This window comes from Anomaloglossus baeobatrachus, chromosome 1, assembly GCF_048569485.1.
Source record: "Anomaloglossus baeobatrachus isolate aAnoBae1 chromosome 1, aAnoBae1.hap1, whole genome shotgun sequence".
NCBI classification, from domain to species: domain Eukaryota; kingdom Metazoa; phylum Chordata; class Amphibia; order Anura; family Aromobatidae; genus Anomaloglossus; species Anomaloglossus baeobatrachus.
The window spans coordinates 939812385-939828455 of NC_134353.1; the positions used below are offsets into that span (position 1 = coordinate 939812385).

General features: G+C 47.6%; 1 protein-coding gene across 3 annotated transcripts in view; it reads left to right on the plus strand.

Annotated features, from left to right (window-relative positions):
* The window catches only part of SPEF2 (sperm flagellar 2), a 187632-nt gene that overhangs the window by 127773 nt on the left and 43788 nt on the right, over positions 1-16071 (plus strand). For all 3 annotated transcript variants that reach the window (XM_075328486.1, XM_075328489.1, XM_075328494.1), the window contains exon 24: positions 13950-14087. In XM_075328486.1, the coding sequence (XP_075184601.1) occupies positions 13950-14087 (138 nt within the window). The remainder of the gene's footprint in view (positions 1-13949; positions 14088-16071) is intronic.

A 16071-nucleotide genomic window follows, 5' to 3' on the forward strand; every position in this document is an offset into this window, starting at 1 on the left:
GCAGCCACCACTAGAGGGAGCTCCCTGTATACAGAGATACATGATAAGATTCTGTGCAGCCACCACTAGGGGGAGCTCCCTGTATACAGAGATACATGATAAGATCCTGTCTGCAGTCACCACTAGGGGGAGCTCCCTGTATACAGAGATACATGATAAGGTTCTGTCTGCAGCCACCACTAGAGGGAGCTCCCTGTATACAGAGATACATGATAACATCCTGTCTGCAGCCACCACTAGAGGGAGCTCCCTGTATACAGAGATACATGATAAGATCCTTTCTGCAGCCACCACTAGAGGGAGCTCCCTGTATACAGAGATACATGATAAGATTCTGTCTGCAGCCACCACTAGAGGGAGCTCCCTGTATACAGAGATACATGATAAGATCCTGTCTGCAGCCACCACTAGAGGGAGCTCCCTGTATACAGAGATACATGATAAGATTCTGTCTGCAGCCACCACTATGGGGAGCTCCCTGTATACGGAGATACATGATAAGATTCTGTCTGCAGCCACCACTAGGGGGAGCTCCCTGTATACAGAGATACATGATAAGATTCTGTCTGCAGCCACCACTAGGGGGAGCTCCCTGTATACAGAGATACATGATAAGATTCTGTCTGCAGCCACCACTAGGGGGAGCTCCCAGTATACAGAGATACATGATAAGATCCTGTCTGTAGCCACCACTAGGGGGAGCTCCCTGTATACAGAGATACAAGATAAGATCCTGTCTGCAGTCACCACTAGGGGGAGCTCCCTGTATACAGAGATACATGATAAGATTCTGTGCAGCCACCACTAGGGGGAGCTCCCTGTATACAGAGATACATGATAAGATCCTGTCTGCAGTCACCACTAGGGGGAGCTCCCTGTATACAGAGATACATGATAAGATTCTGTCTGCAGCCACCACTAAAGGGAGCTCCCTGTATACAGAGTTACATGATAAGATCCTGTCTGCAGCCAACACTAGGGGGAGCTCCCTGTATACAGAGATACATGATAAGGTTCTGTCTGCAGCCACCACTAGAGGGAGCTCCCTGTATACAGAGATACATGATAAGATCCTGTCTGCAGCCACCACTAGAGGGAGCTCCCTGTATACAGAGATACATGATAAGATCCTGTCTGCAGCCACCACTAGAGGGAGCTCCCTGTATACAGAGATACATGATAAGATCCTGTCTGCAGCCACCACTAGAGGGAGCTCCCTGTATACAGAGATACATGATAAGATCCTGTCTGCAGCCACCACTAGAGGGAGCTCCCTGTATACAGAGATACTTGATAAGATCCTGTCTGCAGCCACCACTAGAGGGAGCTCCCTGTATACAGAGATACATGATAAGATCCTGTCTGCAGCCACCACTAGAGGGAGCTCCCTGTATACAGAGATACATGATAAGATTCTGTCTGCAGCCACCACTAGAGGGAGCTCCCTGTATACAGAGATACATGATAAGATCCTGTCTGCAGCCACCACTAGAGGGAGCTCCCTGTATACAGAGATACATGATAAGATCCTTTCTGCAGCCACCACTAGAGGGAGCTCCCTGTATACAGAGATACATGATAAGATTCTGTCTGCAGCCACCACTAGAGGGAGCTCCCTGTATACAGAGATACATGATAAGATCCTGTCTGCAGCCACCACTAGAGGGAGCTCCCTGTATACAGAGATACATGATAAGATCCTGTCTGCAGCCACCACTAGGGGGAGCTCTCTGTATACAGAGATACATGATAAGATCCTGTCTGCAGTCACCACTAGGGGGAGCTCCCTGTATACAGAGATACATGATAAGATCCTGTCTGCAGCCACCACTAGAGGGAGCTCCCTGTATACAGAGATACATGATAAGATTCTGTCTGCAGCCACCACTATGGGGAGCTCCCTGTATACAGAGATACATGATAAGATCCTGTCTGCAGACACCACTAGGGGGAGCTCCCTGTATACAGAGATACATGATAAGATTCTGTCTGCAGTCACCACTAGGGGGAGCTCCCTGTATACGGAGATACATGATAAGATTCTGTCTGCAGCCACCACTAGGGGGAGCTCCCTGTATACAGAGATACATAATAAGATTCTGTCTGCAGCCACCACTAGGGGGAGCTCCCTGTATACAGAGATACATGATAAGATTCTGTCTGCAGCCACCACTAGGGGGAGCTCCCAGTATACAGAGATACATGATAAGATCCTGTCTGTAGCCACCACTAGGGGGAGCTCCCTGTATACAGAGATACATGATAAGATCCTGTCTGCAGCCACCACTAGAGGGAGCTCCCTGTATACAGAGATACATGATAAGATTCTGTCTGCAGCCACCACTATGGGGAGCTCCCTGTATACAGAGATACATGATAAGATCCTGTCTGCAGACACCACTAGGGGGAGCTCCCTGTATACAGAGATACATGATAAGATTCTGTCTGCAGTCACCACTAGGGGGAGCTCCCTGTATACGGAGATACATGATAAGATTCTGTCTGCAGCCACCACTAGGGGGAGCTCCCTGTATACAGAGATACATAATAAGATTCTGTCTGCAGCCACCACTAGGGGGAGCTCCCAGTATACAGAGATACATGATAAGATCCTGTCTGTAGCCACCACTAGGGGGAGCTCCCTGTATACAGAGATACATGATAAGATCCTGTCTGCAGTCACCACTAGGGGGAGCTCCCTGTATACAGAGATACATGATAAGATTCTGTGCAGCCACCACTAGGGGGAGCTCCCTGTATACAGAGATACATGATAAGATCCTGTCTGCAGTCACCAGTAGGGGGAGCTCCCTGTATACAGAGATACATGATAAGGTTCTGTCTGCAGCCACCACTAGAGGGAGCTCCCTGTATACAGAGATACATGATAAGATCCTGTCTGCAGCCACCACTAGAGGGAGCTCCCTGTATACAGAGATACATGATAAGATCCTGTCTGCAGCCACCACTAGAGGGAGCTCCCTGTATACAGAGATACATGATAAGATCCTGTCTGCAGCCACCACTAGAGGGAGCTCCCTGTATACAGAGATACATGATAAGATCCTGTCTGCAGCCACCACTAGAGGGAGCTCCCTGTATACAGAGATACTTGATAAGATCCTGTCTGCAGCCACCACTAGAGGGAGCTCCCTGTATACAGAGATACATGATAAGATCCTGTCTGCAGCCACCACTAGAGGGAGCTCCCTGTATACAGAGATACATGATAAGATTCTGTCTGCAGCCACCACTAGAGGGAGCACCCTGTATACAGAGATACATGATAAGATCCTGTCTGCAGCCACCACTAGAGGGAGCTCCCTGTATACAGAGATACATGATAAGATTCTGTCTGCAGCCACCACTATGGGGAGCTCCCTGTATACAGAGATACATGATAAGATTCTGTCTGCAGTCACCACTAGGGGGAGCTCCCTGTATACAGAGATACATGATAAGATCCTGTCTGCAGCCAACACTAGGGGGAGCTCCCTGTATACAGAGATACATGATAAGGTTCTGTCTGCAGCCACCACTAGAGGGAGCTCCCTGTATACAGAGATACATGATAAGATCCTGTCTGCAGCCACCACTAGAGGGAGCTCCCTGTATACAGAGATACATGATAAGATCCTGTCTGCAGCCACCACTAGAGGGAGCTCCCTGTATACAGAGATACATGATAAGATCCTGTCTGCAGCCACCACTAGAGGGAGCTCCCTGTATACAGAGATACATGATAAGATCCTGTCTGCAGCCACCACTAGAGGGAGCTCCCTGTATACAGAGATACATGATAAGATCCTGTCTGCAGCCACCACTAGAGGGAGCTCCCTGTATACAGAGATACATGATAAGATCCTGTCTGCAGCCACCACAAGGAGGAACTCCCTGTATACAAAGATACATGATAAGATTCTGTCTGCAGTCACCACTAGGGGGAGCTCCCTGTATACAGAGATACATGATAAGATTCTGTCTGCAGCCACCACTAGAGGGAGCTCCCTGTATACAGAGATACATGATAAGATTCTGTCTGCAGCCACCACTAGAGGGAGCTCCCTGTATACAGAGATACATGATAAGATTCTGTCTGCAGCCACCACTAGAGGGAGCTCCCTGTATACAGAGATACATGATAAGATCCTGTCTGCAGCCACCACTAGGGGGAGCTCCCTGTATACAGAGATACATGATAAGATCCTGTCTGCAGCCACCACTAGGGGGAGCTCCCTGTATACAGAGATACATGATAAGATTCTGTCTGCAGCTACCACTAGGGGGAGCTCCCTGTATACAGAGATACATGATAAGATTCTGTCTGCAGCCACCACTATGGGGAGCTCCCTGTATACAGAGATACATGATAAGATTCTGTCTGCAGCCACCACTAGGGGGAGCTCCCTGTATACAGAGATACATGATAAGATTCTGTCTGCAGCCACCACTAGGGGGAGCTCCCTGTATACAGAGATACATGATAAGATTCTGTCTGCAGCCACCACTAGGGGGAGCTCCCAGTATACAGAGATACATGATAAGATCCTGTCTGTAGCCACCACTAGGGGGAGCTCCCTGTATACAGAGATACATGATAAGATCCTGTCTGCAGTCACCACTAGAGGGAGCTCCCTGTATACAGAGATACATGATAACATCCTGTCTGCAGCCACCACTAGGGGGAGCTCTCTGTATACAGAGATACATGATAAGATCCTGTCTGCAGTCACCACTAGAGGGAGCTCCCTGTATACAGAGATACATGATAAGATCCTGTCTGCAGCCACCACTAGGGGGAGCTCCCTGTATACAGAGATACATGATAAGATCCTGTCTGCAGTCACCACTAGGGGGAGCTCCCTGTATACAGAGATACATGATAAGATTCTGTCTGCAGCCACCACTAGGGGGAGCTCCCTGTATACAGAGATACATGATAAGATTCTGTCTCCAGCCACCACTAGAGGGAGCTCCCTGTATACAGAGATACATCATAAGATCCTGTCTGCAGCCACCACTAGGGGGAGCTCCCTGTATACAGAGATACATGATAAGATCCTGTCTGCAGTCACCACTAGAGGGAGCTCCCTGTATACAGAGATACATGATAAGATCCTGTCTGCAGCCACCACTAGGGGGAGCTCCCTGTATACAGAGATACATGATAAGATTCTGTCTGCAGCTACCACTAGGGGGAGCTCCCTGTATACAGAGATACATGATAAGATCCTGTCTGCAGCCACCACTAGGGGGAGCTCCCTGTATACAGAGACACATGATAAGATTCTGTCTGCAGCCACCACTAGGGGGAGCTCCCTGTACACAGAGATACATGATAAGATTCTGTCTGCAGCTACCACTAGGAGGAGCTCCCTGTATACAGAGATACATGATAAGATCCTGTCTGCAGCCACCACTAGGGGGAGCTCCCTGTATACAGAGATACATGATAAGATTCTGTCTGCAGCTACCACTAGGGGGAGCTCCCTGTATACAGAGATACATGATAAGATTCTGTCTGCAGCCACCACTATGGGGAGCTCCCTGTATACAGAGATACATGATAAGATTCTGTCTGCAGCCACCACTAGGGGGAGCTCCCTGTATACAGAGATACATGATAATATTCTGTCTGCAGCCACCACTAGGGGGAGCTCCCTGTATACAGAGATACATGATAAGATTCTGTCTGCAGCCACCACTAGGGGGAGCTCCCTGTATACAGAGATACATGATAAGATCCTGTCTGCAGCCACCACTAGAGGGAGCTCCCTGTATACAGAGATACATGATAAGATTCTGTCTGCAGCCACCACTATGGGGAGCTCCCTGTATACAGAGATACATGATAAGATTCTGTCTGCAGTCACCACTAGGGGGAGCTCCCTGTATACAGAGATACATGATAAGATCCTGTCTGCAGCCAACACTAGGGGGAGCTCCCTGTATACAGAGATACATGATAAGGTTCTGTCTGCAGCCACCACTAGAGGGAGCTCCCTGTATACAGAGATACATGATAAGATCCTGTCTGCAGCTACCACTAGAGGGAGCTCCCTGTATACAGAGATACATGATAAGATCCTGTCTGCAGCCACCACTAGAGGGAGCTCCCTGTATACAGAGATACATGATAAGATCCAGTCTGCAGCCACCACTAGAGGGAGCTCCCTGTATACAGAGATACATGATAAGATTCTGTCTGCAGTCACCACTAGGGGGAGCTCCCTGTATACAGAGATACATGATAAGATTCTGTCTGCAGCCACCACTAGAGGGAGCTCCCTGTATACAGAGATACATGATAAGATTCTGTCTGCAGCCACCACTAGGGGGAGCTCCCTGTATACAGAGATACATGATAAGATTCTGTCTCCAGCCACCACTAGAGGGAGCTCCCTGTATACAGAGATACATCATAAGATCCTGTCTGCAGCCACCACTAGGGGGAGCTCCCTGTATACAGAGATACATGATAAGATCCTGTCTGCAGTCACCACTAGAGGGAGCTCCCTGTATACAGAGATACATGATAAGATCCTGTCTGCAGCCACCACTAGGGGGAGCTCCCTGTATACAGAGATACATGATAAGATCCTGTCTGCAGTCACCACTAGAGGGAGCTCCCTGTATACAGAGATACATGATAAGATCCTGTCTGCAGCCACCACTAGAGGGAGCTCCCTGTATACAGAGATACATGATAAGAACCTGTCTGCAGCCACCACTAGGGGGAGCTCCCTGTATACAGAGATACATGATAAGATTCTGTCTGCAGCCACCACTAGGGGGAGCTCCCTGTATACAGAGATACATGATAAGACCCTGTCTGCAGCCACCACTAGGGGGAGCTCCCTGTATACAGAGATACATGATAAGATTCTGTCTGCAGCCACCACTAGGGGGAGCTCCCTGTATACAGAGATACATGATAAGATCCTGTCTGCAGCCAACACTAGGGGGAGCTCCCTGTATACAGAGATACATGATAAGATCCTGTCTGCAGCCACCACTAGGGGGAGCTCCCTGTATACAGAGATACATGATAAGACCCTGTCTGCAGCCACCACTAGGGGGAGCTCCCTGTATACAGAGATACATGATAAGATTCTGTCTGCAGCCACCACTAGGGGGAGCTCCCTGTATACAGAGATACATGATAAGATCCTGTCTGCAGCCAACACTAGGGGGAGCTCCCTGTATACAGAGATACATGATAAGATTCTGTCTGCAGCCACCACTAGGGGGAGCTCCCTGTATACAGAGATACATGATAAGATCCTGTCTGCAGCCAACACTAGGGGGAGCTCCCTGTATACAGAGATACATGATAAGGTTCTGTCTGCAGCCACCACTAGAGGGAGCTCCCTGTATACAGAGATACATGATAAGATCCTGTCTGCAGCCACCACTAGAGGGAGCTCCCTGTATACAGAGATACATGATAAGATCCTGTCTGCAGCCACCACTAGAGGGAGCTCCCTGTATTCAGAGATACATGATAAGATCCTGTCTGCAGCCACCACTAGAGGGAGCTCCCTGTATACAGAGATACATGATAAGATTCTGTCTGCAGCCACCACTAGAGGGAGCTCCCTGTATACAGAGATACATGATAAGATCCTGTCTGCAGCCACCACTAGAGGGAGCTCCCTGTATACAGAGATACATGATAAGATCCTGTCTGCAGCCACCACTAGAGGGAGCTCCCTGTATACAGAGATACATGATAAGATTCTGTCTGCAGCCACCACTAGAGGGAGCTCCCTGTATACAGAGATACATGATAAGATCCTGTCTGCAGCCACCACTAGAGGGAGCTCCCTGTATACAGAGATACATGATAAGATTCTGTCTGCAGCCACCACTATGGGGAGCTCCCTGTATAAAGAGATACATGATAAGATTCTGTCTGCAGTCACCACTAGGGGGAGCTCCCTGTATACAGAGATACATGATAAGATCCTGTCTGCAGCCAACACTAGGGGGAGCTCCCTGTATACAGAGATACATGATAAGGTTCTGTCTGCAGCCACCACTAGAGGGAGCTCCCTGTATACAGAGATACATGATAAGATCCTGTCTGCAGCCACCACTAGAGGGAGCTCCCAGTATACAGAGATACATGATAAGATCCTGTCTGCAGCCACCACTAGAGGGAGCTCCCTGTATATAGAGATACATGATAAGATCCTGTCTGCAGCCACCACAAGGAGGAACTCCCTGTATACAGAGATACATGATAAGATTCTGTCTGCAGTCACCACTAGGGGGAGCTCCCTGTATACAGAGATACATGATAAGATTCTGTCTGCAGCCACCACTAGAGGGAGCTCCCTGTATACAGAGATACATGATAAGATTCTGTCTGCAGCCACCACTAGAGGGAGCTCCCTGTATACAGAGATACATGATAAGATCCTGTCTGCAGCCACCACTAGAGGGAGCTCCCTGTATACAGAGATACATGATAATATCCTGTCTGCAGTCACCACTATGGGGAGCTCCCTGTATACAGAGATACATGATAAGATTCTGTCTGCAGCTACCACTAGGGGGAGCTCCCTGTATACAGAGATACATGATAAGATTCTGTCTGCAGCTACCACTAGGGGGAGCTCCCTGTATACAGAGATACATGATAAGATTCTGTCTGCAGCCACCACTAGGGGGAGCTCCCTGTATACAGAGATACATGATAAGATCCTGTCTGCAGCTACCACTAGGGGGAACTCCCTGTATAAAGAGATACATGATAAGATTCTGTCTGCAGTCACCACTAGGGGGAGCTCCCTGTATACAGAGATACATGATAAGATCCTGTCTGCAGCCAACACTAGGGGGAGCTCCCTGTATACAGAGATACATGATAAGGTTCTGTCTGCAGCCACCACTAGAGGGAGCTCCCTGTATACAGAGATACATGATAAGATCCTGTCTGCAGCCACCACTAGAGGGAGCTCCCAGTATACAGAGATACATGATAAGATCCTGTCTGCAGCCACCACTAGAGGGAGCTCCCTGTATATAGAGATACATGATAAGATCCTGTCTGCAGCCACCACAAGGAGGAACTCCCTGTATACAGAGATACATGATAAGATTCTGTCTGCAGTCACCACTAGGGGGAGCTCCCTGTATACAGAGATACATGATAAGATTCTGTCTGCAGCCACCACTAGAGGGAGCTCCCTGTATACAGAGATACATGATAAGATTCTGTCTGCAGCCACCACTAGAGGGAGCTCCCTGTATACAGAGATACATGATAAGATCCTGTCTGCAGCCACCACTAGAGGGAGCTCCCTGTATACAGAGATACATGATAATATCCTGTCTGCAGTCACCACTATGGGGAGCTCCCTGTATACAGAGATACATGATAAGATTCTGTCTGCAGCTACCACTAGGGGGAGCTCCCTGTATACAGAGATACATGATAAGATTCTGTCTGCAGCTACCACTAGGGGGAGCTCCCTGTATACAGAGATACATGATAAGATTCTGTCTGCAGCCACCACTAGGGGGAGCTCCCTGTATACAGAGATACATGATAAGATCCTGTCTGCAGCCACCACTAGGGGGAACTCCCTGTATACAGAGATACATGATAAGATTCTGTCTGCAGCTACCACTAGGGGGAGCTCCCTGTATACAGAGATACATGATAAGATCCTGTCTGCAGCCACCACTAGGGGGAGCTCCCTGTATACAGAGATACATGATAAGATTCTGTCTGCAGCCACCACTAGGGTGAGCTCCCTGTATACAGAAATACATGATAAGATTCTGTCTGCAGCCACCACTAGGGGGAGCTCCCTGTATACAGAGATACATGATAAGATCCTGTCTGCAGCCACCACTAGGGGGAGCTCCCTGTATACAGAGATACATGATAAGATTCTGTCTGCAGCTACCACTAGGGGGAGCTCCCTGTATACAGAGATACATGATAAGATTCTGTCTGCAGCCACCACTAGGGGGAGCTCCCTGTATACAGAGATACATGATAAGATTCTGTCTGCAGCCACCACTAGGGGGAGCTCCCTGTATACAGAGATACATGATAAGATTCTGTCTGCAGCCACCACTAGGGGGAGCTCCCTGTATACAGAGATACATGATAAGATTCTGTCTGCAGCCACCACTAGGGGGAGCTCCCTGTATACAGAGATACATGATAAGATCCTGTCTGCAGCCACCACTAGGGGGAGCTCCCTGTATTCAGAGATACATGATTAATTTCTGTCTGCAGCTACCACTAGGGGGAGCTCCCTGTATACAGAGATACATGATAAGATTCTGTCTGCAGCCACCACTAGGGGGAGCTCCCTGTATACAGAGATACATGATAAGATCCTGTCTGCAGCCACCACTAGGGGGAGCTCCCTGTATACAGAGATACATGATAAGATTCTGTCTGAAGCTACAACTAGGGGGAGCTCCCTGTATACAGAGATACATGATAAGATTCTGTCTGCAGCTACCACTAGGGGGAGCTCCCTGTATACAGAGATACATGATAAGATCCTGTCTGCAGCCACCACTAGGGGGAGCTCCCTGTATACAGAGATACATGATAAGATTCTGTCTGCAGCTACCACTAGGGGGAGCTCCCTGTATACAGAGATACATGATAAGATCCTGTCTGCAGCCACCACTAGGGGGAGCTCCCTGTATACAGAGATACATGATAAGATCCTGTCTGCAGCCACCACTAGGGGGAGCTCCCTGTATACAGAGATACATGATAAGATCCTGTCTGCAGCCACCACTAGGGGGAGCTCCCTGTATACAGAGATACATGATAAGATTCTGTCTGCAGCTACCACTAGGGGGAGCTCCCTGTATACAGAGATACATGATAAGATTCTGTCTGCAGCCACCACTAGGGGGAGCTCCCTGTATACAGAGATACATGATAAGATTCTGTCTGCAGCCACCACTAGGGGGAGCTCCCTGTATACAGAGATACATGATAAGATTCTGTCTGCAGCCACCACTAGGGGGAGCTCCCTGTATACAGAGATACATGATAAGATTCTGTCTGCAGCCACCACTAGGGGGAGCTCCCTGTATACAGAGATACATGATAAGATCCTGTCTGCAGCCACCACTAGGGGGAGCTCCCCGTATTCAGAGATACATGATAAGATTCTGTCTGCAGCTACCACTAGGGGGAGCTCCCTGTATACAGAGATACATGATAAGATTCTGTCTGCAGCCACCACTAGGGGGAGCTCCCTGTATACAGAGATACATGATAAGATCCTGTCTGCAGCCACCACTAGGGGGAGCTCCCTGTATACAGAGATACATGATAAGATTCTGTCTGAAGCTACCACTAGGGGGAGCTCCCTGTATACAGAGATACATGATAAGATTCTGTCTGCAGCTACCACTAGGGGGAGCTCCCTGTATACAGAGATACATGATAAGATCCTGTCTGCAGCTACCACTAGGGGGAGCTCCCTGTATACAGAGATACATGATAAGATCCTGTCTGCAGCCACCACTAGGGGGAGCTCCCTGTATACAGAGATACATGATAAGATTCTGTCTGCAGCCACCACTAGGGGGAGCTCCCTGTATACAGAGATACATGATAAGGTTCTGTCTGCAGCCACCACTAGAGGGAGCTCCCTGTATACAGAGATACATGATAAGATTCTGTCTGCAGCCACCACTATGGGGAGCTCCCTGTATACAGAGATACATGATAAGATTCTGTCTGCAGCCACCACTATGGGGAGCTCCCTGTATACAGAGATACATGATAAGATTCTGTCTGCAGCCACCACTAGGGGGAGCTCCCTGTATACAGAGATACATGATAAGATTCTGTCTGCAGCCACCACTAGGGGGAGCTCCCTGTATACAGAGATACATGATAAGATCCTGTCTGCAGCCACCACTAGAGGGAGCTCCCTGTATACAGAGATACATGATAAGATTCTGTCTGCAGTCACCACTAGGGGGAGCTCCCTGTATACAGAGATACATGATAAGATCCTGTCTGCAGCCAACACTAGGGGGAGCTCCCTGTATACAGAGATACATGATAAGGTTCTGTCTGCAGCCACCACTAGAGGGAGCTCCCTGTATACAGAGATACATGATAAGATCCTGTCTGCAGCCACCACTAGAGGGAGCTCCCTGTATACAGAGATACATGATATGATCCTGTCTGCAGCCACCACTAGAGGGAGCTCCCTGTATACAGAGATACATGATAAGATCCTGTCTGCAGCCACCACTAGAGGGAGCTCCCTGTATACAGAGATACATGATAAGATCCTGTCTGCAGCCACCACTAGAGGGAGCTCCCTGTATACAGAGATACATGATAAGATTCTGTCTGCAGCCACCACTAGAGGGAGCTCCCTGTATACAGAGATACATGATAAGATCCTGTCTGCAGCCACCACTAGAGGGAGCTCCCTGTATACAGAGATACATGATAAGATCCTGTCTGCAGCCACCACTAGAGGGAGCTCCCTGTATACAGAGATACATGATAAGATCCTGTCTGCAGCCACCACTAGAGGGAGCTCCCTGTGTACAGAGATACATGATAAGATCCTGTCTGCAGCCACCACTAGAGGGAGCTCCCTGTATACAGAGATACATGATAAGATTCTGTCTGCAGTCACCACTAGGGGGAGCTCCCTGTATACAGAGACACATGATAAGATTCTGTCTGCAGCCACCACTAGGGGGAGCTCCCTGTATACAGAGATACATGATAAGGTTCTGTCTGCAGCCACCACTAGAGGGAGCTCCCTGTATACAGAGATACATGATAAGATCCTGTCTGCAGCCACCACTAGGGGGAGCTCCCTGTATACAGAGATACATGATAAGATCCTGTCTGCAGCCACCACTAGAGGGAGCTCCCTGTATACAGAGATACATGATAAGATCCTGTCTGCAGCCACCACTAGAGGGAGCTCCCTGTATACAGAGATACATGATAAGATCCTGTCTGCAGCCACCACAAGGAGGAGCTCCCTGTATACAGAGATACATGATAAGATCCTGTCTGCAGCCACCACTAGGGGGAGCTCCCTGTATAGAGAGATACATGATAAGATTCTGTCTGCAGCCACCACTAGGGGGAGCTCCCTGTATACAGAGATACATGATAAGGTTCTGTCTGCAGCCACCACTAGAGGGAGCTCCCTGTATACAGAGATACATGATAAGATCCTGTCTGCAGCCACCACTAGAGGGAGCTCCCTGTATACAGAGATACATGATAAGATCCTGTCTGCAGCCACCACAAGGAGGAACTCCCTGTATACAGAGATACATGATAAGATTCTGTCTGCAGTCACCACTAGGGGGAGCTCCCTGTATACAGAGATACATGATAAGATTCTGTCTGCAGCCACCACTAGAGGGAGCTCCCTGTATACAGAGATACATGATAAGATCCTGTCTGCAGCCACCACTAGGGGGAGCTCCCTGTATACAGAGATACATGATAAGATCCTGTCTGCAGTCACCACTAGAGGGAGCTCCCTGTATACAGAGATACATGATAAGATTCTGTCTGCAGCTACCACTAGGGGGAGCTCCCTGTATACAGAGATACATGATAAGATTCTGTCTGCAGCCACCACTAGGGGGAGCTCCCTGTATACAGAGATACATGATAAGATCCTGCCTGCAGTCACCACTAGGGGGAGCTCCCTGTATACAGAGATACATGATAAGATTCTGTCTGCAGCCACCACTAGGGGGAGCTCAGTTCTTACATTGTCTTCAATCATAAGACAATATACAGGGAGTTCCCCCTAGTGGTGGCCGCAGACAGTCAGGATGTTACGTGGGTGCAGAGCAGTGGACCTCTGACCAGTGTACGGATATTATTAGGATTGTGTTACACAATGGAGAAATTATTGATTTCTATATTTTTCTCTTATTGATTTTTCAACATAAAGGATTTACGCGATCGTCTCTGGGACATCGGCGACAACAGGAAGGAGGAGGCCGAGCAGGAGCGGGCCGAGGTTATGAGCGACGGATGGCTGGAGGATCGTTTGGGGATACTCATGAACCATTTCTTTTCGCTGATGCAGGTACTTCATGGATTGGTTTTCGTAAAGGGGTATCTGATCCCGAAGCTCCAAAATCCCGTCTTACCCTAGAAATGCAGAGGTCAAGTGTTCATGGTCAGCGGCCGCCAGAGACCTCCAGGAACGCTCATCTCAAGGGGCGGATATGCCTGCAGTTATCTTGTGTGGATTAGGGTGGTCACACCAGACAGTGGACCCCCCACCACATCTCCTAATCATACATGGCACCTTCTCCGCTCCTGTCGGTGCAGGTGGAAGATGAGAGCAGTAGTAACCGTCTGCGCCGCCTCTGATCTTTGGGAATGTGGTTTGTGCACAGTTCCCAGGCTCGGGCATTATCACCTCCACATCTCACTGCCAGCTGCTGCCCCCCCCGATGCCGTCCCACCCTCCATACAGAAGTATCACTCCTAACATCTAATGTAACACTACCCCCTCTACTCAGCTAATTTCATGCCTTAGGGTCCAAAGAGACAAGCACCGGTCAGCGCAACACAGCCTCGTTAGGAGCAGGATGGTATAATACCACCCCCTCCTGACACCGACACCACCCGTGAGACCACCGTGATGACAAATGTACACTGCATCGCAGGAAACCGTCCAACATACATTTTTTTTTTTAATCAGGAGTCATTAACAGGTTAACCTTAGATGTGGGGGAGGGGACGCGGATTACTACAGGAAGCGCAGAGCGCATCGCGAAGACCGCAAACGTGTCACTTTTAGAAATGACAAAAACCCTTTGATACTTTTTATTACTTGTCTGTTTGAATTTACTTGTTGTATTTTTTACATATGACATTCCTTTAATCTGGAATCCGATAATCCAGAAAGTCTCATAATCCGCCACACAACCGCAATATAATAGCGAATTGTGGTTGTACATTTCAGACTTGGTTCACCTTCTGTTTTCCATACCCGCTCCAATATTTCTATACTTTTCAACGACCGTCCGTCCGAAAAATAAGGGGTTTCTGAAAAATCAAAAGTCAAAATGAAAGATTTTTATATATATATATATATATAATGAATAATATCCTACAGTGTATATAAATAAAAAGATATATATATATATATATATATATATATATATATATATATATATATTATTATTATTTATTATTATAGCGCCATTTATTCCATGGCGCTTTACAAGTGAAAGAGGGTATACGTACAACAATCATTAACAGTACAAGACAGACTGGTATATATATATATATATATATATATATATATATAAAAATATATTCAGTATATATATATACACATATTCTTACATATATATGTATACGCTACAGTTCAAAAGTTTAGGGTCACTTAGATATTTCCTTATTTTTGAATTTTTTTTTCAATGCAGCTGACATTAAATTAAACATAAATCCCCTCTATACATTGTTAATGTGGTAACTGACTATTCTAGCTGCAAACGTCTTGTTTTGAATGCAATATCTACATAGGTGTATAGAGGCCCATTTCCAACAACCACCTGGAGTCTTCTAATGGTACATTGTGTTTGGTAACTGTGTTAGAAGGCTAATGAATGTTTAGAAATCCCTTGAAAACCCTTGTGCAAGTATGTTAGCACAGCTGAAGACAGTTTTGCTGATTAGAGAAGCTATAAAACAGACCTTCCTTTGATCTAGTTGAGAATCTGGAGCATTACATTTGTTGGTTCCATTAAACTCTCAAAATGGCCAGAAAAAGAGACCTTTCATGTGAAACTCGACAGTCTATTCTTGTTCTTAGAAATGAAGGATATTCCATGCGAGAAATTGCCAGGAACCTGAAGATTTCCTACAACGGTGTGTACTACTCCCTTCAGAGGAGAGCACAAACAGAGTGTAACCAGAGTGGAAAGAAGTGGAGGCCGCGCTGCACAACTGAGCAACAAGACAAGGAAGGACATTACAGTCTCTAGTGTGAGAAATCCACGCCTCACAGGTCCTCAACTGGCAGCTTCATTACATAGTACCCGCAAAACACCAGT